Below are 23,707 nucleotides of genomic sequence, written 5' to 3'. Positions count from 1 at the left end.
CTGGTTATTTCAATAAATTCAGACAGAAGGCAGATAAGCGGAGCGTGTGTCACTTCAATGACTAAGCCTATATTTCTTCCTCCCATCTCGCATTGCAACGCTTGTCTTGCAGGTGGTTTTTAAATTTTTCTTCAGCCCCCAAACAGAGAAGAATTGGGAGATCGTAAGGCGATCGGGCCTTTTGCTTTGGCAGCTCCTGATGGCCCCCGTTGACCAGATCAGCCCTGAAATTCAGAAGGAGGTCTGCTTGGCCATCAGGTATGTCACCTGGCCTCACCTCACAAGACCAAAAGGCCTCTCATTGATGGGAAAGTTCATTCCTCATGAAATTAAGGGCATAACGATCACAAAGCAGCTGCTCTTGGCTTTGTTTACCAGGACGCATGAATTTGCTGTGCTGTATATCAAGCTTCAGCACATTGAAAAACAAAATACTCTTACTTTAACCAAACAAGTGCTGCAGATTTCCAGACGGGTATCATATCAAATAATATTACCAACAGTTCAACGCATACGCTAGAGTAAAATCAGAATTATCCTCAGAACGCAGCGCTCTTTTTTAATATGTTTTTGCACAAATGCTAAGTGTTGCCTTTCTTTGTCCTTTTAAGTTCTGGTCTAAGCATCCTGTATCCTGGAGAAACAGAAATTAATAACCTACTGAAACTGGTCTTAACGGAAGGTAAGAGTTTTCAAGGTGCTGGAGTGCAAATTAATTTGTACATTAAAAACAAAATCAGAATGTACACTTTGCTGCGTGCATCAGGTGAAGTTGGTGTCAATGAGAGTTTTGCAGCCCAATCCCAGGCCTCTTTACTTACCGTATTTTTCAGAGTATGAGCAGCACCTTTTTTCCTCAAAAAAGAGGCTGAAAATCTGGGTGTGTCTTATACACTGAATACAGCATTTTTTGTCTCCCAAAACCCCACCCCCTTTGCAAAAATGGCCGTGCAGAGCCTTTAGGAGGCTTCCAGGGCGCTCCTGGGGGCTCAGGAGGGCAGAAATGAGCAAAAAACAGGCCATTTTTTACCCCACCCCAGCCCCCAGCAGCACTCTATAAGCCTCCTAAATGCTATGCATGCCCTTTTTTGACATAAAACGGGCACGTTTTTGTGAAAAATTGGTTTTTGGGAGTTCTGCAGAGTGCGAAAAGTTTTTTTTTTAAATTTGCCTCTTCAAAATCTTGGTGCGTCTTATACTTGGAAAAATACGGTACCTTCTTCCTTGAATTGGCCCGTTCTAGGAGAGAGGAACAGCGGCCTGGCTCAGCTTCGAGATGTGATCCTGACCAACATGGCTGAGCAACTCCAGAACAACAGATTTGGAAGTGAAGATGATGAGCACTGGAGGTAAACAACACACACATGCACACACACACAAAGCGGGGGCTGTGCACAGTGATTGAATGAATCCGGGGGTTTGGGCAGCGAAGATCGGTAGCGGAGGCCAAGGTGGCTCTCATGGCCGGCTGACAGGATGCATTGCGCTTCGTACTTGAATCTTCCCTCCTAACCTTTCCTCCTTTGCCCCCGTCTCTCCTGCCTCTGAAGGCTGAACGATGAGCTTTTGCACTACATCCTCAAGATCGTGGTCCGGGAATCTTGCATCTTAATCACCAAGTGCCAAATCGTCCCTCGAGATGAGTTCCAGAGGCTTCTCTCCACTGTGCCTGTGAGTAACCATGCCCCCCCCCCCCAAATCGGCTCTCTTAGGGGGCTGCAGTGAGGAGAATGAGGGGAAGGGGGGGACGATTTCTCCTTTTGGGGAATCGAGGAGCCTCGGCCATCCTTGGAATTGGTGGCAGAGATCTCTGTCAACCTGGCCCTCCTCCTTCTCTTGTTCCTGGTCCAGGAGGTTAACATTTGAGGCTCTCAAGGCCATCGTTGCTTTTAGTATAACGGGGATCGCTTCATGCTAACGCGTCTTTCAGTTTGGTAAGGTCCAGGAACTTGCCATACGTCTGCCCAATTTTAGCTTGAATGAAGGTGTCCACGTTTTCTGGGCCTTCCTGGCCACGCTGTGACCTCTGCAGCAGGAGAAGGAAGGGGACTGAGCCTTTCCCCTGCGTGTGAGTTTCCCTCGGAGCTCAGCAGTCACCTGCTGGCTTTTCTTTGCTGCTTTGTGAGGGAATTGGGCCAACGTCCCCGTTTGTCTTCAAGGCCGCCTCCGCCTGCCTGCGGTACCTGATGGCTGTACAGAACCACCTTCTGAGTAATACCGTTTTGATTAAACCTGACGAAAGCGATGACAGTGACAGCTCCTTGCAGGGAGAGACCTTGAAGGTACAGGTAAACACCACGTCTGAAACGCCACTGCCCTCGCTTCCTCCTGGCCCCGGTGTTGCCGCCTCTTCAGCCGACGGGTATGGCCCTCTCTGTGCTCACCGTCTGTGGCCGTGGTGCTGCGACCAGCTGCTTCAGCTGGAACTCCCCCCAAAGGGCCTCTGCACTGGCTAAAAGCTGCTCCTGGCAGAATCCTCCCATCGGGCCAAGTGAGATTTCCAGGCTCCCCCCAGCTCCTCCTCCAGCTTAGGACACTCATCCCGGCGGGTGGGGAATGCTTTGCAGTTTACCCCTGGGGGAGGGATGAGTGCGCCCCCCCCCCTCCAGAAGAGTTCTGTGCTCACCTTGGCTAGCTCCTCTCAGCTTTGTCTGGAAAATCTCCCTGTCAAGGAGGTCCCATGTCCCTGGCTGGCTCCCTCGGGTGCTTCCCCTCTTTTCTGTAAAATTCAGCCAGTATAAAAGTAAGAGTTCCCGAATTCCTTCCGTACCCATCAGGGAATGCTAACGCTCTCCAAAGGGATGTCGTGATTTCCACCACCACCACCCTGGTTGGCTCTGTCTCTGTTGTCTGAACTGTTTTAAGATGAGGGAGGGGTGTGGCTTGGTCCGTTGTGCCCTCTGCTTGGCTGAGCCCCCAAATGGGCCCGGGATGACTTCTGTCCGTTTCCGTCTTGCTGTTCAGGAAGTTCCTTGTGGCTCATTCTTTGTCCTCACCCGGATATGTCCGTCACCGTCTGGAGTAGATGCTGAATGTGTCCGCGCCACGTCTCATCCAGCCACCCCCATTGTTTCGTTTCTGTTTGTTTTCTTCCGTTTCTCTCTGCAGTTGCTCTCATCCTCTCTTCCTTTCTAGGACGGTTTCGCTCCTTGTCCGGCCCAACAAGCAGGCTGGATTAATCGTTCTGATAAGTACCGGCGGAGTTGGGTCCCGGCCTGCTTAGCATCCAGCTGGCTGGAATTTCCTGTCTTGGTTCTGCCCCTCCGGTTTCCTCAAAAAGCAAACCCTTCTTGGCAGCCAAGGAAAAAAGGAGCTTTTCTCATGATGGGAATTGGGGAAGTGGGAATAGTTGAACAGAAGGATCCCATTTAGATTCTAGAGCAGGTTTTTCAGGGAAAGGTCAGTCCGAAGAACCTTCGTGTTGGGATCTTGTGGTTTAGAGAACCACTAAGTGAGTCTCCCGCGAAAAGTGTGTTTAATTCAGCCTTCCAGGCCTGGTCGGGAAACCCACGTTGACCCCTGGGCCAAATGTGGCTGAGCGCTTTCCCCCCCAGCCGCTCTGGAGATCAGCCTCTCTGTCTCAATTGGACTGATTTAGGAAGGTTCATCTGTGGCCTGGTGAGAAACGTGGTCTTTCAATTAAGTGGCCTCCAGAATCAGTGAAGTGCTCAAGTAGTTTAACAAGGAGGTTTCCTTACATACAAAAGGCCTTGGTGGTGCAGTGGTTAGAATGCGGCACTGCAGGCTGATTCTGCCGACTGCAGTTCGATTCTCACCAGCTCCAGGTTGACTCAGCCTTCCGCCTTCCAAGGTCGGTAAAACGAGGACCCAGATGGTTGGGGGCAAGAGGCTGACTCTGTAAACCAGATAGAGGGCACTGTGAAACGGTATATAAGTCTAAGTGCTATTGCTATTGATTTTACAGGCAGAGGTGGAGTGATAGGCACATAAGGGGGGTTTCTTTTGTTAAACCTGTCCTGCCACTCCTGCCCCAGGTTGTTGACCCATGGCACGAGAGTCCTGAGTGGGGAGGGCTGGGCTGGTAGATCCCCCACAGGTCCTGCTGCTCCTCAAACCTCGCCTGGCTTGTTATCACGCTCATCCCATTGACTTTGGAAGCCCGTCTTTCTTTTGCATGAGCCTCTGTGTTGGATTTAGAAGCAAATTGTTCTGTGGGGGCCTGTTGAAACGCAGCCCTGAAATTTGGTTTGTCTCCTTGCAGGAGCTCAAGACCAGCATCTTGGCTCTGGCCATGCAGATCCTCACAGGGTGCGACGAGGTCCTGGAGAAGCTGCAGCAGGTCACCACTGCCCTGATCAACAGCGACGTCCCAGACAGAGAACAGAGGTCAGGCCCCTCTGTCAAAGCTGCCTCCAGAAGGAGGCCAAAGGACCACCATGAAAATTCCTCCAACTAGGAAATGTTGGTTACAAATTCAGATGTGGCTAGAAAAAATGCTGTAGAATTCAAGCCAGAATTATTTCTGTTAGGCAGTATAACAGAAGGCTAGAGCAAAGGGTCAACACCGTGTTTCCCCAAAAATAAGAAGGGACTTATTTTCTTTGGAGCCCCAAAATAAGCGCTTGGCCTTATTTTCAGGGAGGTCGTCTTATTTTTTGAGGTGCAGGAGGCGGCGAGCGTGGTCACTTCATGGCTGCTGCTGTGTTGCAGTATTTTCGGGGAGGGCTTATTTTAGTGCATGCGCTCAAAAGCCCGATGGGGCTTATTATCTGGGGAGGGCTTATTGTGGGGGAAACAGGCTGTACCTAATACTTCACATCCTAACAGCAACGAGAATGGAGCGTGCACAGCAAATGGAAAAGTGAAAATGTCCCTTCAGAAAAGGAGATAATAAGGAAGATATTAACATGCGCAGAAATGGATAGATTGATGTTAGAATTAAAAAAACAAAGGAGAGACAGAACATTATGACACATGGAACAGATTTTATCAATGGTTGGAAATACGAGGTGGGAGTCGGAACACAAAAAAAATTAGGCTAAGTAGATCCGGGAGGAGATATTTTATATGTATTGGAATGAATACGTTGGTCAAAAATAATTGTACAAGACCAGCACTGTGTAAGTAGTATATACATTATTTGTCTTTCACTTTGGTTTCTATGGCGAACATCAGGATGCTCACACTGTGTTCGATATACTTGTATGTAAATAATAAAAATATATTTAAAAAGAGAACATAAGAGAAATGAAGTTCTGAGAGACTAAGAGAAAATGGTTGAAAGGAGGAAAGAAAGAAAAGGATTTACTAGTAGAATAGAATGAAATTTAGCAAATATAGCCAATGGTATATATTCAATACAATGTGTGGGAAATGGAATCAAAACTATTACTTGTGGATAACTAACTAAATGAAATGTTTACTATATAAAATTAAATTTGAGGATCTATGCTATTAACAGTAAAAAAGAATAATAGATGGGAATAATGTTAAATTTGATTAATTTGGGGAGGCAAATAATGATATTGTCAATATATTAAGAAGAAATTAAAATTAAGCAGGAAACTATGGAATGAAAATAAGATGACTGAAATGTAAAATGGAAATATGATGTAAAATGTACTAAATAGAAGATGTAAAGGGGGGGGGGGGAATACCAGGACAACACTTTGTTTATAACGAAGTTAAAATATGCAACAAAAAATATAAAAAAAACCTTTGTACTAGATAGATAGATAGATGATAGATAGATAGATAGATAGATAGATAGATAGATAGATAGATAGATAGATAGATAGATAGATGATAGATAGATAGATAGATAGATGATAGATGATAGATAGATAGATAATATATATATATAAAGAAGATGCCTCCAGCTGAATAGATGTGTCCATCAGGGAGGAGGTGAGATCTGACAGTGCCTTGAGGCATCAAACAGCAGCTAGCACAGAGGTGGCCAAGCTTGGCTGCTTGAAGACCTGTGGTCTTCTGGGAGTTGAAGTCCACAGGTCTTCAAGCGGCCAAGCGTGGACATTCCCAAGTTAGCAATCATTGGGCAGGCCGTTTCAGAAGACTCCGGTCCAAGGTCCAACTCTGAGGTGCAAGGAGGGAGGACCCAGGGCTGAGGGGGCTTTTCTTGAGAAGGTCCCTCCCTCACAAAGCCAAATGGTGGTGGTGGGGAACTCTCCTTGCAGATTGAAAGGCCTGGAGCAGGTGACCAAAGCAACCATCCTGGGCCATCTACTTCCCGTGTTGCTGACCTCCCTGATGCATCCAAATCTCCAGACGTTGATGGTGGCCGATCCACTCATGCCTCAGCTGGTGCAGCTGGTCCTCTACACCAGCCAGGTACTGCCTGCTTCCCCTCCCTCCCCTCCCTTTGGGCTTCTCAATCCCCCCCTCCCCCATCCTCCCCTAGACCCCCCGTGCCTTGTGACCCATTGGTCTGGTGTTGTGTTGCAGACGGCCTTGTTGCTGAAAACTCAGTCTCCGATTTTCTCGGACGTCAACGGTTCTCCTGCAGGGGCCTCTGAAGCGAGGAGCAAGCTCTTCCCTGATGAGAGGTGACTGGCCTAAGCAGCAGAGCGTCCCTTCTGTTAATCTTCCCTGAGTTCTCTCTTTCTTTTTCTTTCTCTCTTTCTCTCTCTCTTTCTCTCTCTCTCTCTCTCTCTCGTTCACTCCCTGGAGATTTTGTGCCTGGAGTGATTGCCTTTAGGGGATCATCGAAAGATAAAGACTTAGGCTTACATGGAAAAGCAATTTGTCAACTTGTGAAGAGCTGGAAGTATAACAGCACTAGCAATAGCACTTGGACTTATATACCGCTTCTCAGTGCTTCACAGGCCCCTCTAAGCAGTTTTACAGAGTCAGCCTTTTGCCCCCAACAATTTGGGTCCTCATTTTACCCACCTCAGAAGGATGGGAGGCTGAGTCAACCTTGATCCTGGTGAGATTCTAACTGCCAAACTGCAGTCAGCTGAAGTAGCCTGCAGTACTGCACTCTGACCACTGTGCCACCTCGTCTCTAAGCCAGGAGTATCCAACCTTACCAACTTTAAAACCTGTGAACTTGAAGTCCACACGCTTAAAGTTGCCAAGGAGGGGCAGCCCTTGGTGAAGGAACCAACGTTTTCCTTACCTCCATGAATTCAGCAACCTTAAGGCCCATATCAGCACATAAATGAATAAATGAGTTCCAAAAGCGACATCTTTAAACCCACGTGTGGGACAGGGGATAGTTTGCGCCCCGTGTCGCATGGTGGTAGCAATGCCAGTATTTGGCTTCCACAATTCTTTTGGGTGAAGCTTAATGTGCCCTACAAAGATACTCCTTCAGTAACCTTTTTTCCTTTTCTACATTTAATGCCAGGATGCTGGAAGAGAAAGAAGAGCCAGGGTTCCTCACTGGCTTGAAAATCCCAGCTCCTTGGGCCGCCGGCAAGACGGTAGAGACCCTCCATCCCGTCAGGGATAACTACAAATTTAAGGAGACGGTGCACATTCCTGGCGCCCGCTGCTTGTACCTGAGATTCGACAGCCGATGCTCTTCCCAGTACGATTACGATAAGGTCAGTCGGGGCCAGTTCAACTCCAGCCTGGGTGGGCCGTGAGGAAAGATGGAGCAGCCTCGAAGCCCCTTCCGAAGTGGTAGCTTCAGTTTTTATGATGGGTTAGAGAAAGGAATCTAGAAAAGAAAGCAAGAGAGAGAAATAGAACCCGACAAGACACTATTAAATGGAAAAGGGGGCGAAATAGAAATGAAAGTATTAATATATAAGTAGATGTTCAAGAATGAGATATAGAGGGGGGGAAATAGTTAGGACATGATAGTGAAGAAAAGGGAATAGGAGAACAATAACTATGTGAATATGTACCTGTAACTATATATAAGAGAATAAAAATTTAAAAATTTGAAGCGGTGGCTTGGGAGAAGCTTCCCTTGGTGCTCTCTTACCGCTAGGATGTCTGCGTGGTCGGAAGATCCAACGTGGTGCCATTTATTTGCTTGCTCCCCTCTGAGGAGCTCTTAAGAAACGCTCCTGCGGCTTTGATCTGCCCCCGTGCCATTCTCCTGTGTCTGTTGCGTTTCCGCTGCAGCTGGTGATCTACGCCGGGCCCAACACGAACAGCCGGAAGGTTGCCGAATACGGAGGCAACACCTTGGGATACGGCAGCCGCAGCGTCTTGGGCACGGGGTGGCCTAAAGATTTAGTCAAGGTACTGAGTAGCCCTTTCCCGTCCCTGCTGACGAAATTTCAACTCAAAGAAAAAAAAGAAGCCACTGACTCTCAAACTGTAGAAAAAAATAGATTTCCTGGATGACGGGCAGACTACGCAGAGGAGGAGGAGGAGGGGAAGGCCGTTCCCAGATTTCCTTCTGTATCTTGGGATAATAGCAGGCGGAGCCTTGCCTTTCGCTCGCTTGTTTAATGGGCTTTCTTCTCATCCAAACCGTCAGGTGGAGGGAGACACCGTCACCTTCTCTTTCGAAATGCGGAGTGGCCGAGAACACAACACCCCAGATAAAGCCATGTGGGGCTTCGCCTGCACGGTCCGGGCGCAGGTATGGGCTGCAGGATTTCAGCTGGGGGAGCAACTGAACTCCATCCCGGCAGCGTCCCAACACGGCTTAATCCTTCTTCCAGTTACAAGGGGTGGCAGGGTGATGGTGGGGAGGCTGAGCACAGGTTGTGCTTACGGAGACAGCTCACCGTTAATTCACGGCTCCCCAAAGGAAAGAAGTCAAAGTATTCGCCTAGTAAATGTAGGCGCAACTCCTTCCAATTTCCTTGCGTTAGAGCCGGCTTTTTACGGATTTGTATTCTGCCGGGTTGGCTCTCTTGGTGCTTGTGGTTTTTATTTTCACTCACGTGGGACAATCACCTGGGTACAGACCAGGCGCCGAGGCCGTAACTCTCTCTGCGTTCTCTCTGCTTCCCCTCGGCGGACTCAGGAATCCTCGGAAGACGTCTCGGGCGGCTTGCCCTTCCTGGTCGACCTGGCACTGGGCTTGTCCGTCTTGGCCTGCTCGATGCTGAGGATCCTGTACAACGGGCCGGAGATCACCAAGGATGAGGAAACGTGTCAAGAGCTCCTGCGGTCCAAACTTTTGCAGAGGTGGGCAGCCCGAACCGGGAGGGGGTGGGTGGGAAGGAGGAGGCCAGCCCCATGGATCCCCCGCCAGAAGCGAAGCCTCCTATTCGCAGCAGGGTGAAGGAGAGCACGAACCTTCCTGAGGCAAAACGCCAAGTGGTCCTTTGTGTGGTTTTGTTGTTTCAGGTGCCAGTGGCAAGTGGAAGCCAACGGTGTGATCTCCCCAGCCCTCACGCCCAGCCCTTCCCCACTGCCTCTCACCATTGAGGAGGACCAGGAGTTCACTTACCCATCAGACGTCCTTGTCCCACCTGTGGGTCACTACTTTGACCTGCCCCGCATCCGACTCCCACCCGGAATCATGATCAAGCTCAGGGAAATATCCGGCCGTGCTCGACCTCAGTTTCGACCCAGCATAAGGTAGGTGTGTGTGTGTGTGAACTTCTATTGGTCACCTTTGCTTTCTCCAGATCTGTAGCTGGAGAAAACTCTTGCCTCGCTTGTTGTGGCCCGCCTGCGGAGCTGGCAGCCAATTCGGGCAGTGAAGAGGTTGGGGAGGAACCTGGGCCAGTCCTGGAGTCTGGGGAAGGCTCTGATGAGGGCTCTGTGTCAGAGGCAAAGAGGGGGCCAGGGACGTCTGACAGTTATCAGCTGCCTTCAGAGTCAGACTTCAGTGAGGCAGAAGAACAGCTGGGTGCGCATGCGCAGAGTTGCCAGACGAAGGGAATAGCTAAAGAACAGGGGCCGACTTGGGAGTGAGGCCACAGGTGGAGGATGAAGGGTAAATAAAAGAGGGGGGAAAGGGGAGTGGAGTTTGCAGGAGACCATGAGTTCACTTCATTGGTTCGTGACTCTCTGAGGCTCCTTGCCTAGTTCTGCAGATCTCGGCCTGGCAGCTCTCCAAGCCAGAGAAGATCTGTGACCGTAAATCCTCCCTTGAGAGACTTTGCTGGAGGTGAAGGAGCAGAATTCACAGTTAGTGAATAAAAGGGGTTTTTGTCGGGACCAGGAGTTTCCTTCAGGCTCTTGGGAAGAAGCCTCGGTCAGAACATTGCTCAGGTATTCGTCAGGGGGTCCGTTTGTCCAGCGTTGATATCCTCTGAGTCTTTTGGGGGGGGGTTCACCCTCAACAGAGAAGTGATCCAGCCAGATGTGATGGAAGAAATGGTGGTCTCGTGCGTGATCAAGCACTTGAACCTAGTCGATGCTCTCCAGTCCCTCATCAACTTCCAGTATCAGGAGGAGCACGCGGAGGAATACGACCTGCTCTGCAAAATTATGGGGGAAACCTTCAAGAAACTGAACGCCATGGAAAGGCAACTGCAGGTAAAGGCTGCCATGAGAATCCGGCATCTGCTTTCGGATGTGCCTCCCGGGAAGCTCAAGGTGGGCTGAACGTGAATTGTTTCTCCTGAAGGGGTCCAGCTTTTTCATGCTGCTTTTTCCCTTTTGGGGCAGAGTGTGGCTGAACTGGAGCAGAAATGGCAAAGCGAGGTGGAAGACGCCCTGCATGGAAAGCTGGAGAATAACGTGCCCTTCTTTTACGATTATCACTTTAATGAGGTAAAGGCCAAGAATCTCCCGTTACGCTGGACTGGTTTTGGGTTGGCTTCTTCCCGAATTCCTCTTTCCTTTCTCTCCATTCCCATAAAATGCTGTGTTTTTCACGGCTCCTGGACAAGCCACACGCAGCTTTGAAACTGACGGCCTGATTCTCTGCTGGAAATTAGATCTCTGCCGGTGGTCCTGGGAACGGCTGGTTTCTCCAGGCGTGTATGCCAGGAAAGGGGTCTTGGGGGAAGGGAATGTCGCAAATAGCGTCTCTCGGGGTTTCAGTTCTTCCAGATATCTGGGGAAGGGTCTCCGTCACAGTTGCATCCCTTCCTTTTAGAGCAAAATGAAAGAATTGGAACTGCTGTGCTCAATGAAGGAGATTTCTTTCGATGGAGGAGATCTCGAGAACTTGGTCCTTTCCCTGAGGTTGGTGCCACGGTGGCGAGTTTGGGATGGGAAGCCTGTTTGGCCACCTCCGCTCCTTCCTGTGTGTGTGTGTGTGTGTGTGTGTGTGTGTGTGTGTTGCTCCCCAGCCTCAGAAGCTGAGTCTGTCTGACCCATTGCCTCTTTCTGGAGCTACCAACCTGGGCTTCTCCCTTCCCGGCTCTCTAGGGAGAAATTCTTCCAGGAGGTCAACTCGGTGATCCAGAAGCCTTCGCATCCCATGGCCAAGACCAAAATCCTGGTCAAGAGCCTGATGAACCGAGCAGAGCTGCTCCTGCACGTCACCATCGCTGCCCAGTCGGGCCTCACCCGGAGCATCTCCGGCACCCCGGCAGAGACGCCAGGTAAGGAGGGAGGGGAGGGGCCGGTCTGCCCTTCTCAGAAGCGCTCGCCTTTGGGCGCCTTTCTGGGCAACCGAGACCGAGAAGCTCCCCGTCCCCTGGTCCTCCGTGGGTTTTCTGAACAGGGGCCACGAAGGGTCGTCCTCCCTCTTTCTGCTCCTTAACGCTCAGCGTGCAAGTCCGCCTCGGAAACCAAGGTCATCTCCCACGCTGTTCGCCAGCCAGTTTTCCTGCGCAGCATGTCGGCACCCTCCGATCTGGAAATGATCGCAAACGAAGATCTGGAGTTCACCAGGTCGAGCCAGAGGTCGGCATCCACCTCCCTGGAATTAAAGTCCGGGCTGCCTTAGCCAGCCTTTCGGGATAGGAGTGCAGGAGCAGCCCCCCCTGATCACCCCCGTCCCCGTCCCCATGCAGGCGGCGCCATGTTCCAAGCCACAGGAGCAGCTCCTTCACCCTCCTGCAGTCGCTGGCCATAGAAGACAGCCGGGACAAGCCCACCTACAGTGTCCTCCTGGGACAGCTCTTTGCCTTCATCGGAACCAATCCCGAGCAAGCAGTAAGTCCCGCCTCTTGGGCTTGCCCAATCCAAGGCAACCGCTTCACCTGGCCACGCGCAGCTGAATTCTCCAGTAACCAGCAGGAAAAAGAGCCCACCCCAGTTATGGATGAATATTTAAAATCCACCAGGCTGTTAAAAGGTTACACCCTGAGCTCGCTCCAGCGAATGGGTCAGTGGACTCTGCAGTCCACTCACCTCTCTCCCCCTCCCCTTTTCTCCTAGGTGTCCAGCAGCAACTTCCTGTTGGCCGCTCAGATGCGATGGCGGCGTGGAAACACCCGGAAGCAGGCCCTGGTGCACATGAGGGAGCTGCTGACGGCGGCAGTTCGTGTGGGCGGAGTGACGCACCTGGTGGGCCCCGTCACGATGGTGCTCCAGGGAGGCCCACGGTCAGTTCCCGCAGAGAGGACTGGGGCGGTGGGGGGGGGGAGGGCAGAGAAGGGAGGCTGTGGCTGGGGATTCCTGCAGGATAAGGTTCCCAGGCCATTGCACTGTTTTTGTTAGCAAAGTCCCTGAAGCTACTCTCTAAATTGGTACTTCGTAACTTTGGAAACTTGAAGAATGGTGGACTTCAACTGCCAGAATTCCCCAGCCAGAGAAGCTTTGAGAAAAGCTTCTTTGAAAAATCCCAGCAAGAGGATTCCCACGTTCTGGGATGATTTGAGTCCGCATGTAACCATCTCACAGCCTCCAGTGGGTGTCTGGTGCTTGGGAGCCTCTGAGCTTTTCCCTCTCCACAGAATCGAGGAGCTCACCTGCGGAGGGATGGTAGAGCAAGTGCAGGAGGCCTTTGGGGAGACCATGACTTCGGTGGTGGCCCTGTGCGCGCGCTACCCCATCGCTTGCGCCAACAGCATCGGCCTCCTGTGCACCATCCCATACACCAGGTGAGTGGGAGAGGGCCGGCCTCAGGGTTTCCGTTAGCCTTTGCCCACTCCAGTCTCCCCCAGACCCAAATGTGACCGGCTGCTGCTGCTGCTTCCTCCCTCCCCCCCCCCAAATCCCCAGGAGCGAAGAGAAGTGCCTGGTGAGGAGCGGCCTGGTGCAGCTGATGGACCGCCTCTGCAGCTTGAGCAGCCAGACGGAATCCAGCTCCAGCGAGAAGCAGACCAAGAAGCAGAAGGTGGCCATCATGGCTTGGGCCGCTTTCCAAGTGCTGGCCAACCGTTGTGTCGAGTGGGAGAAGGAGGAAGGTAGGTGTTCTGAAACTCCTTTTCCCAACACCCCCCTCCCCCTTTTATTATTTCACTGTGAATTCCACTCATTCACATCCAGCAAAGTCTTGCAAGGGAGGATTTACGGTTACAGACTTTCTCTGGCTTGGAGAACTGGCAGCCCGAGATCTTCAAAATGTGGCAAGGAACCTCGGAGAGTCAGGAACCAATGAAGTGAACTGATTGTCTCCTGCAAACACCACTCCCCTTTCCCTCCTCTTTTATTTCCCCTGGGAGGGGCCATTCATCGTCCACCTGTGGCCTTACTCCCAAGTCGACCCCTGTTCTTTAGATGGTCCCTTTGTCTGGCAGCTCTGCACATGCTCACACTGGGAACAGGCTCCAGCTGTTCATCTGCCCAACTGATGTCTGACTCTGAAGGCAGCTGATAACTGTTGGATGGCTCTTTCCCCCCTCTCTGCCTCTGACACAGAGCCCTCCTCAGAGCCTCCCCCAGACTCCAGGACCGGCCCAGGTTCCTCCCCAACCCTCCTCATTGTCCGACTCTGCTGCCAGCTCTGCCTCCCAGCCACAACATTAGGAGGCTCTCTCTGCAGGAAGAGCAAGGCTGGATGGCGAGTCCAGTGGGAGCAGGGGGGCTTTGAGGGTGTGTGTGTGTAAAGCCCCCTTGGGTCCAGTCCTTTGTGCAAAAATTAATCGTTGTACTGGAAGGCCAAAAACAGCATGGCTTCCCAGCTTTTCACCTTAGGTCTTCCTTCCTCCTTGGTGAGATGCTCGTGCTTGTCAGGGGGGTGGGGGGGAAGAGGGTCACCCTGATGCAGGAGGGGCCACGGCCACTTTTTGCTGCTCTCATCGGAGCCGACCCTTTCGCAGGGGGATCCACGGAGGCGGTGCATTCGGGCCTCGCTCGCCAGGTCTCCAGCCTCTTAACCAATCACCTGGCCCGGGCCACCGAGTGCTGCGGCAACCAGGCAGCCGGCAACGATGCCCTGCAAGACGTCCTCAGCCTTCTGAACGATCTTTCCAGGTAGAGTGTTTCTCCACTGTGGCACCTGGACTTCAATTCCCAGAATTCCCCAGCCAGCTGAGCTGCTAGCAGACCAGTGTCTCCCAACCCATGGCAAGTTAAAAGATGCCTGGACTCCCGGAATTCTCTTGGGGAATTCTGACAGTTGAAGTCCAGACATCTTCAAGTTACCAAGGTTGAGAAACAATGGTTTGCTAGACAGTCTCCGATTTGAGGGCTGATTTACAGCTGGGTCAAATTTGGGGTGTTACTGAGCAAATCATGATATGGGATCCTTCCTTCCTCCCTTCTTCCCTCCCTCCCTCCCTTCCGTCCATCCTCTCTTTTGTTCCCTTCCTTCCTTCCTTCCATCCATTCCTTCCTTCCTTCCTTCCCCCCCAGGAGCCACATTGGCAAAGCCATCCTCAGCCAGCCGGCCTGCGTGTCCAAACTCCTCTCTCTGCTCCTGGACCAGCGCCCCTCCCCCAAGCTGGTCCTCATCATCCTTCAGCTCTGTCGTGCCGCCCTTCCCCTCATGAGCGTGGAGGACTGTGGGAACGTGGAGCTGCCCCCTTGGAGCTACTCCGTGCCTTCCCTGAACAGCGAGCAAGACGATCCCAGCGACCCGGCTTCCAAGATCGCTTCCCTGCTCTTGGCCAAGCTGGCAGATTACGTCGTTCCAGGTAGCCATTGGCCGAGATTCCTCTGGATCAATATGGAGGATTCAGAAAGCGGCGTTTCCTTTCTAAGCATCCGTGAAATAGTCCCTTATTCACCTTGGCAGCTGTGAGATGTGTGGACTCCAACTCCCAGAATTCCCCAGCCAGCATCTCGGGGTTGAGGAGTTATTTCAAGTTCTGTGTTTGGTGACTCTGCCCCATAATCTACGGCGAATGAGCTGCAGGTTAAGTTAGGCTGGTAGAGGACATTTCCTCGTTGAACTCCAAATCCATTCTCCACCCCCACCCCCTCCCCAACAGGATGCCAGACGGTTCTCTCTCCAACCGCTTCGGAGCCAGATATGTCCCTTACGAAAGCGAACCCCAAAAGTTCCCTCAAGGGGGACAAAGACCCAGGAGAAGAGAGCGAGGCCGTGGACGGCAAGCTTTCTATATTTATCCACAAGCGGGAAGATCAGTCGTCTCACGAGGTCCTCCAGCCGCTCTTAAGGTAATGGGGGGGCCAGGGGGAGGCGCCATGAAGAGCCACCTGTTGCCCTGCCATGTTCCCACCCTCTGTGGTCCTTCTCTTCGCAGTAGCTCAGAAGGCCGCCCCTTTCGCCTCGGCACAGGTGCCAACATGGAGAAGGTGGTGAAGATGGACCGAGACATGACCAAAGTAAGAGGAACCTCTGGGAGGGTTTTGTAAATGGCTCCATTGCTCTCTCCAAACCTTGAGAGGTGCCCCAGGGATGCCACATGCTGCCCTACGAGCGAGGAACCTCCCACGGGGATCCGCGCGGACGATGTGGGACGGGCCCATGGCAACCCAGGCGTTTTTTCCCCAGAGCGGCTGCTGCGAGGTGATCACAGAGGAGGCGGCTGCGGCTTTGCGGAAGGCCACCAAGTGGGCCCAATCCGGGCTGATTGTGAGCGTGGGGCCCCCGGTGGAAACGGTCAGTCCCGAAAGCACCAGCGGCCTCTCCACTGGGGACAAGAAGAAGACGGCCCAGACCTCCATCTGCAGGGAGCGGAATTCGGAGCTGGCCAGGTAGGCTGCCCTCTGACCTTCCGAAAAGCTAGCCTTGGGGCGGGGGCTCCTGGATCTGGGAAGCAGCTGTGCAGAATGACGCCCCGAAGGTGGTGGGCAGGGGGCCGGTGAAGTCCTCTGGGCAGGGCTGACTTGGGTATCGCCTGACTCCCCTCCCTCAAATCAGGACTGACCCCGTGCGGCCCTTCATCAGCGGGCATGTGGCCAACAGCATGGCGGCAGAGGTGATCGCTCTGCTTCACAGCTTGCTCATGGCACCCGAGTCGAACGCAGCTCAGATATGGACCACCACCGCTGAGAAAGTAAGCGGGGGAAGGACTCACAATCTCGCTCCTCCCTTTCGCCCTGTCCTGGGTTTTAAAAAAAATTTCCCCAAGCTTGTCGTTCTGGGGTTTCTGCACACGAACGAGGGCACCTGGCTCTCCTGGTTGCTTCCTGCCTCTGCTGGTTTGGGCTGAGAGCAGTGCCCAGCATTTGGTGGGCAACAGAAGCTCCTTCCTTTGCCTCCCCAGGGCTGCATGACTCCGGGTGGAATTGGGGGGAGGGGGGGGGCTTCTTCATTCTCTGCAGGCAACTGGCACAAGGCCTCTTAGCACCTCGTGTTGGTGAGAAAGCTTTAAATGTTTGGAGCCTGAAATAGCAGCATTGCCACAAAAAGCCCCCTGGGGATGAATGGATGAATAGGCCATGCCTAAGGCATTTTCGCCTGATCCTGATTTGCTTCATAAACCCCCCCTATGTGGACCTGCCCACCCGCTTGGGCCTCTCTCTGTTCCCAGGTCTTGTCTCGGGCTCTGATGTACATTCCCCAGCTGGGAAAATACGCCGAGAGCATCTTGGAGAACGGCAGCAGCAACGGAAGGAAGCTTGCCAAGCTCCAGAGGATCGCTCGCCAAGCAGTGGCTGCCCTGTGTGCCCTGGGGGGCTTCAAGGAGACCATCAAAATCGGCTCAGAGGTTCAGGTGGGCCTCTTGTAGCCCATCAAATCCAGAAGAGACTTACATTTTTGCTACCGTGTCTTCTGGCCCCTGCATTGTCCCTGCAATCTTAGCACGTAGCCAATTGGGAGCAGCCCTGGGTGGATCTTAAAGGCATTCCTCAACGTTCCCTTTCTCCTGTTAATAGGTGTTGGGTAGAGGAATTGCCAGGAGCGTTGGCGTGGTGGCCTCCATAAACGAACAGGAAGGGATCGCCACCGTCAAATTTCCACCTATGAATATAGACTCTAGGAAGACCTCCCAGGCCTCAGACATTCTAACCATTCCGTTATCGCGCCTCTGCATTCCACGGTCAGAGGTGAGTCCATTCTAACACCCAGAACAGAGCAGGTATATTATATGTGTCTGAATGTTTACACTGAAGGTGTAGTTTCTGTAACTTAGTTGCTTATCACTTGTATGTACCCTGTTTTCTGGGGAAAAAAGACCTCACTGGATAAGAAGCTCACTGGGGCTTTTGAGCGCATGCACTGAAATAAGCCCTCCCTGGAAATAAGGCAAAGCGCTTATTTTGGGGGTCAAAAGAAAATAAGTCCCTGTCTTCTTTTCGGGGAAAGACGGAACACTGAGAGCTTATGCACCGGAAACGAATTCCTTATGTTTGGCCAATAGAGAATTCTATCTTCAGGCTAAACAGTTAGTCCCAGGGTTTACATCCTTAAAAAGGCCAATTCCAAAAATAACGTGGAGGGGAGAATTGTAAGTTTTCTATATCCAAGAAGGCATTTACGAAGTCAACTGCAGTAAACCCCTGAAAGTGCCCGGCTTGATCCTTCTTGTTGGTTGGTTGGCAGTCATTCACTTCCGGTTCGGAAGACGCCCGTGTCGTAAGGAGACCAGGTCCTTCCTTTGTTTTCCAGAAACTGACCCCTTTGGACTTTTCCTGTGCTCCTCAGGCCTTGCCTCTGCAGAAGCTGTCCATCACCGAGAAGGTGGTGCAAGCCGTCCAGTCCATGCTGCTTCCTCAGGAGGGCAGTCTGTCTATCCACACCTCGCTTCCTGCCACGGGAGATGGCTCGACACCAGTCATGGCAGTGGTCCGGCTCCTGGCTGAAATCCGGACCAGGTGAGTAGAGACGGATCCCGTGTCTTGGGTGCCAGATCAAAGTGGAGTTCTGGGCCAGCCATTCTGGTTTGTTCCCAGAAGGCCATTCCCCGTGCCTGTTTGCCTGGGGGAGTTGAGTAGAGTCCTTTCTGCTGGGTGAGCGTTCCAGCAAGCAAAATGACCCAACATTTTCCTTCAGGGCAACAGAACTGAGGAACCTGGGAGCCAGAGTTCTGTTTCCTAATTGCTTGTTTTATCAGCATGGGGGGTCTCTAGAAATCATTGACCTTCCCCAAGAACTCCTAAAGACATGCTTTTCCTTCCTCTCTCTCTCTCTCTCTCTCTCTCTCTCTCTCTCTCTCTCTCTCTGTCTCTCTGACCCCCACCCCCAAGGTCATGTCTGGTGATGGCCCAACTCTTGGAGGACACCTCCTTCTGTGAAGAATTCATCCAACAGTGTCCAGCTGCTGTGGAGGTTCTCAACCTTGTAGCCCAAGAATGCAGCCCTGGTAAGAGCCAAGTCTTCTCAGGTGTTTAGGCTGGATTATTGTGACCGAAACAAATATTATTCTGATGGGAATAAAGAAGAGGCGACCTGGAAAATATTGTGGATTAAAAGGACAGGACCAGACTGTCGTGATCCCAATTCAAATCCCTCCTGGGTGTGAAGGCTACCAAGCCGATTTGCCATCCTCAACCTTACCTAGTTTCCTTGGTGATTATAAAGAGTAGCAGGGAGGATGAGGCAAAACTTTGGTCCTCTCCATAGTTACTTCAAGGACAAGCAGGAAAAAAGCAGCTAGGCATCACTTCCCTCTGTGGGTTGGGCAGCACTTGGCCCTTTGGAAGAAGCAGTTGGTGTATTAATAGCAGCTGATGCTAGAAATGTAGCTTTAGGGACCTCCTGACAGGAGAGAGTTGGGCCCGGCCAGTCTGAAGAGGCCTCCTTCTGGCTTTCTTTGCAACCTTCTAGGAGAGCGGCTCCTTGTTGTCGAAGCGCAGTGCGAAAGGTTACGGATGCTCTACCGTGATAGCGCTCGCCCCCCTCCACCCCCCCTCCAGGCAGACCGAAGACAGGTAAATACAGAGCAAGGAGGTTGGACTAATGCCTTCTCTGGGCCAGGGCAAAGTCAAACCCACCCACCCCCAGCCATAAGCCATCACACGCTCTGGATTCAAGACTGCCACTGGGCAAGGATATGGTTCCTCGGGTGTTGTGGTCACCAGATCGTATAATCTTGACCATTATGATTAAACGCAGCTCCGTGTCTTCTTGGTTCAGCCTAAAGAAATCACCTGGAGCCCCTCAAGGGTCTTTCCACCTGTGCGAGCCTGCATGTTCTCCTCCCATCTCACTGCGGTGACCTTCCTGGCGGACCCCAGCGCAGGGGGAGGGCTTCCTCGGGGCACCTTCATTTACGCCACCTCGGCAGTTCCTGTGCAGGTGAGCATTCACAGCGGGCACCGCTACCGTTCTGGAAGGCCGCCGTGAAGCGCTTGGCTCACCCTCGGACGCTCCTTTCCCAGGCCCCCTCTTTCTACTGGGAGATTGAAATCGTGTCCTATGGAGATGCAGATGACGACACGGGGCCGATTGTCTCGTTCGGCTTTGCCACGGAAGCTGAGAAACGTGACGGGGCGTGGACCAACCCCGTGGGCACTTGCCTCTTCCACAAGTAGGTTTTGGGGATGTGAGAGCAAAAATGGGGGGCCAGGGTGGGGTGTCTCTTGCATTGAATATAAATAAAAGAGGAACAGGACAGCAGGGATTCCCTAAAGAAGATAAACCGACTTTCAGAGGCTGTGCCTAGAATCGGTTCATTCTTGTCCCGATAACCAACACACACATTTGCTCACCTGCCATGGCCAACTGTGGCTGCTAAGCCTGGGACACTCCAGGAGAGAGCCTGGGCTGCTTCCGCTGTGAATTTCTCCCTTCCTGCATTTCCAGCAACGGACGAGCCGTCCATTATAACGGTTCCAGTTTGCTGCAGTGGAAGAGCGTGCGCCTAGATGTGGCCCTCTCGCCTGGTAAGCCCACTCCGGCCTGTTGTTAGGCAGAAAGCGTCCTTCGGGGAGGGGTGGGGGAGCAGTGGAAGACCCCACTCAGTCCCTCTCTGGTCCCTCGGCCTTCTCCCCAGGTGACGTGGCAGGCATTGGCTGGGAGCGGACAGAAGGGACCCCTCCTCCTCCGGGGCAGCCGGCCAAAGGCAGGGTCTACTTCACCTACTACGGACAGCGGCTGGGGCCGTATCTGGAAGACGTGTCAGGAGGAATGTGGCCGGTGGTCCATATCCAGAAGAAGGCAGGTTGAACCTCAACCCTCTCTTCCTGTTCAGCTGCTCCAGGGCCGAGTCCTCGCCCTTGATTTCAACGTCCTGTATGTGAAGCTCGGGTGGAGTGCCGCCCTCTCTCCCTGCTGTGCAATCACAAGAACCCTGAACAGATGGAAGACTCTTTGGTCTTGCTCTGAAAATCTTGACAAAAGGGAAACGCAGCTCTGAGAATAACATCACCCAGCATTTACTTGCGACTGGCCAATAACCGCATGTTGCCTGGATATTTATTTAAAGGGGGAAAATGTCCAGACCGAAGATAATTTCTAATGTTAGATTTCCACCCTTACCAGAGGGAGCCCCCTTGTGGTGAAGCCGTTACCATGGGAACTCCACTGAGCTGCACAGTAGAAGCCATTTTACGGCAGCAGAAGCCACTTTAGGCTTTAGGCACAACAGGCTGTATCTTAACAGAATGCACACTCCCGAGGGCTTTTAGGGGTGTCTTACATTAGTTCTTTCCAGAGATTAAGTCATCTATGTACCAAGTTTGGTTGAAATTGCTAGAGGCATTCCAGAGTTATGCTGCATCACACACACACACACACACACACACACACACACACAGAGAGAAAACAAGCCTTTTTCCCTTTCTCTAATACAATGAATAGCATTACTTTGTAAAACAAGATAATCATCCTGAAATGTTTCCTCGCAGAGAGCAAGGACACCCCAAAAGGTCTACAAGAGCTCAACTCTTTCTTGTCATGGTTTCCTTCTAGAACACCAAAGTCCGGGCCAACTTTGGCTCCCATCAGTTTGCCTACCTGGAAGGACAAGCGCACCGGAATGCTGCAGACCTCTGTATCGACCTGGCAGAGGAGATCAGTGCCAACTTCGAAGTGCTGCCTTTCGCCATGGCCTCCGATAGCGACAATGATGCCGGCACCAGCAGCGCCTCCGATCCTGGGCCTCACGGGCCTCCCTGTAGGATCGCAGCTGTGGCCACCGCTCAGCAACGTGAGGCTCCCCTGGGCCCGCTGTGTCTTCCGCCTCTCCCTCCCCTCCGCGGCCTCCCTGGCAAAGTCAGAACAGCGCAAGAAGGACTTGCTTAGCTGGGGGAAAGTCTGAAAAGAGTAGAAGGGTTGTCCCAACCGACATCCCTGGCCTTTTACGAAAGGAACGCTGCATTGTTTCCTTTTACTTCCATGCAAATTTGGAGACAAGGTGTCCCACTTTATCAGTGCATCATCAACATATATCTAATACCTGCTAACCAGCCTGACCAAAATGTAGGACAGGACAGGATAGAATCGGAATAGAAATGGAAACAAACAGAAACTGGAATAGGGATAAGGATAGGATAGGATAGAGATGGGAATAATAGAATTAGAATTAGAATGAATAGAATAGAATTCTTTATTGGCCAAATGTGATTGGACGCACAAGGAATTTGTCTCGGGTGCAGAAGCTCTCAGGGTAAATACAAGCGAGGAGTGATAAATCATAGATCGCAAGATCCAAAGCAACCGTCTTAAGAGGCTAAAGGGGTGGCTAATGGGGGAAGAGAAGTGCCTCTTGCTGAGCCCGTCCGCCCTCCCTCTTTCTTTCCAGAATATGACAGCGACTCCTCTTGCCATTACAAAACGGAGCGCAGCTATGAGAACTTCATCATCTCTGGTCCAGATCTTCACCCTCCGCCCATTGCAGATGACGAGAGCGACGATGATGACGACGACGACGTCCCGCGGGTAAGCAGAGGGGGCCGCCCCATGCTGGAGCAGCCATGTGGTGGCTTTGGGGTGAAGGAGAAGGACCCTCCGTCCCGTCCTCGTTCGTGGCTGGGCAGATGCCTTTCCCCCTCAGCAAACCCCTGCCTTCCCCTGCAGGAGGACCACTACGCCCTGCTGGTGAAGGCCTGGGAGACCAAGGTCTTCCCCACCATTAGGAGGCGTTTCCGCAACGAAGCTGAGAGGAAATCCGGCCTGGATCAAATTAAGGGAGCTTTGCAGTTAGGTAAATGTAGAACATTTCTCTTTGAACTTTGACCCTGGTTCCTTCCTCGGCTTCCCTGCCCCTTCCTCCTTTCTCATGGCTGTTCAAGAAGTTTCACGAGAGGTTTTGCTGCGTCTGCTGGCAGTTCTGGGCAGGGAGACCCTTCCCTCGGCCCGCTCCATCCCTTACCGATCCTTGACCGGAGGCCAATCCAGAGGCTGGTTTGCGTTTCAGGGATGGTCGACATAGCTCGGCAGACCGTGGAGTTCCTCTACGAGGAAAACGGGGGCATCCCTCGTGACCTGTATCTCCCCACCATCGAGGACATCAAAGACGAGGCCAACAAGTTCACCATCGATAAAGTCCGGAAAGGTACGCCTGCCTGCTTACTGATTGGAAAGGGGCTTGGGGCTTCCCACGAAGGATCCAGCCATCTCTGGCCACCTGGGGACTTGTGGAGAGAGAGAGAGAGAGAGAGAGAGAGAGAAGTGGACATTTGAGGTAGCAAGTTGTGATGCCATTAGCCTGCCCTACGCAAGGAAAACCCAGTCCTTCTTATGTCCTGCAACCCGTCTATTCCCGGCTCCTCCCTCTCCTCCCCTGCCACAAAGGACGAATGAAGGAACAGCCAGAGCCCAGTGGGGGGGGGGGGTTACCAGGTACGCCTGGTAGACGGAAAGTCTTAACAGGTGGGAAGGAGGAGGAGCAGGAATCAGAGAGAAAAGATTTCCTAGTCTGGGGATGAGCAGAATGTGTGAAAGAGTGACTTCTGAGTAACTCCGCTTTAACCACTAAGTGTAAGTTGGTTGTAGAATTCCTTGACACTCTCCCAAGACTTGGTTTCATGACCCCAGCAGAAACAAAGATTGTGCCAGGGACCGAAGGGCTTTTTTTGCCTCTTGGGTTTGCCAGCCTTGAAGGCTTGATATGCTGACACACCGGGGGTCACTAGTACCCCTGCCCGCCTGCATACCAGGGACCCAGCAGGGAGAACTCCGAGGTCCTGGCACTAAGCCCCCCACCCCCCACCCCTCCTCCTCCTGCTTCCAGGTCTGACGGTCGTGACCCGCTGCCCAGAAAGCAACAATGTGGCCACCAACGCTGTAGCCACCGCCCTGCCCAGGTTTGCCATCCGTGGGATGCTGAAGACCTTCGGGCTGCACGGCGTGGTCCTGGATGTCGATTCGGCAAGTAGAGAGTCACCGTGGAAGCCGGGAGGGGAGATTGGGGCAGCTGGGATGGCACCCCGGGCCAAGCGCCTTGGGCAACGGCGGCCTTTGTCCTTCCAGGTGAACGAGCTGGTGCAGGTGGAGACGTACCTGCGGAGCGAGGGGGTCCTGGTCAGGTACTGGTACCCGATCGACATGCTGGAGCGGCCACCTTCCGGCTACCGGAGGACGGCCACCAATGGGCTGGTTTCTCTGGACAACTCCAACATCCAGATTCACAGGTGAGCGGAGGTGACGGTCGGCAGGAGGAGCCTTTGCCTCCAGGCCCAGCGGCTTCTAACAAATGCTGACTGAATTGCAGGGAGTCCTTTACTT

General features: G+C 52.5%; 1 protein-coding gene across 2 annotated transcripts in view; it reads left to right on the top strand.

Annotated features, from left to right (window-relative positions):
• HECTD4 (HECT domain E3 ubiquitin protein ligase 4) overlaps positions 1-23,707 on the top strand; it is a 52,881-nt gene that overhangs the window by 14,480 nt on the left and 14,694 nt on the right. The window contains exons 13-55 of one of the 2 annotated variants that reach the window (XM_081966987.1): positions 113-258; positions 612-682; positions 1,244-1,349; positions 1,551-1,671; positions 2,160-2,288; positions 4,223-4,347; positions 6,159-6,312; positions 6,427-6,527; positions 7,334-7,532; positions 8,062-8,181; positions 8,423-8,527; positions 8,918-9,081; positions 9,244-9,477; positions 10,191-10,383; positions 10,516-10,620; positions 10,949-11,037; positions 11,224-11,399; positions 11,568-11,703; positions 11,814-11,955; positions 12,181-12,347; positions 12,699-12,845; positions 12,967-13,151; positions 14,007-14,160; positions 14,542-14,822; positions 15,120-15,309; positions 15,396-15,477; positions 15,647-15,849; positions 16,016-16,151; positions 16,629-16,811; positions 16,975-17,145; positions 17,744-17,913; positions 18,286-18,401; positions 18,866-18,969; positions 19,175-19,336; positions 19,420-19,568; positions 19,844-19,923; positions 20,034-20,197; positions 20,951-21,188; positions 21,783-21,919; positions 22,058-22,184; positions 22,398-22,535; positions 23,214-23,350; positions 23,453-23,613. In XM_081966987.1, the coding sequence (XP_081823113.1) occupies positions 113-258; positions 612-682; positions 1,244-1,349; positions 1,551-1,671; positions 2,160-2,288; positions 4,223-4,347; positions 6,159-6,312; positions 6,427-6,527; positions 7,334-7,532; positions 8,062-8,181; positions 8,423-8,527; positions 8,918-9,081; positions 9,244-9,477; positions 10,191-10,383; positions 10,516-10,620; positions 10,949-11,037; positions 11,224-11,399; positions 11,568-11,703; positions 11,814-11,955; positions 12,181-12,347; positions 12,699-12,845; positions 12,967-13,151; positions 14,007-14,160; positions 14,542-14,822; positions 15,120-15,309; positions 15,396-15,477; positions 15,647-15,849; positions 16,016-16,151; positions 16,629-16,811; positions 16,975-17,145; positions 17,744-17,913; positions 18,286-18,401; positions 18,866-18,969; positions 19,175-19,336; positions 19,420-19,568; positions 19,844-19,923; positions 20,034-20,197; positions 20,951-21,188; positions 21,783-21,919; positions 22,058-22,184; positions 22,398-22,535; positions 23,214-23,350; positions 23,453-23,613 (6,398 nt within the window). Of the gene's footprint in view, positions 1-112; positions 259-611; positions 683-1,243; positions 1,350-1,550; positions 1,672-2,159; positions 2,289-4,222; positions 4,348-6,158; positions 6,313-6,426; positions 6,528-7,333; positions 7,533-8,061; positions 8,182-8,422; positions 8,528-8,917; positions 9,082-9,243; positions 9,478-10,190; positions 10,384-10,515; positions 10,621-10,948; positions 11,038-11,223; positions 11,400-11,567; positions 11,704-11,813; positions 11,956-12,180; positions 12,348-12,698; positions 12,846-12,966; positions 13,152-14,006; positions 14,161-14,541; positions 14,823-15,119; positions 15,310-15,395; positions 15,478-15,646; positions 15,850-16,015; positions 16,152-16,628; positions 16,812-16,974; positions 17,146-17,743; positions 17,914-18,285; positions 18,402-18,865; positions 18,970-19,153; positions 19,337-19,419; positions 19,569-19,843; positions 19,924-20,033; positions 20,198-20,950; positions 21,189-21,782; positions 21,920-22,057; positions 22,185-22,397; positions 22,536-23,213; positions 23,351-23,452; positions 23,614-23,707 lie in introns of both variants that reach the window. The other variant, XM_081966986.1, reaches the window with a different exon arrangement.

The sequence above is a fragment of the Natrix helvetica genome (genome assembly GCF_964273705.1).
Source record: "Natrix helvetica genome assembly, chromosome: 14".
Classification (NCBI taxonomy): Eukaryota; Metazoa; Chordata; class Lepidosauria; order Squamata; family Natricidae; genus Natrix; species Natrix helvetica.
This window is presented reverse-complemented; position numbering and strand designations above follow the sequence as displayed.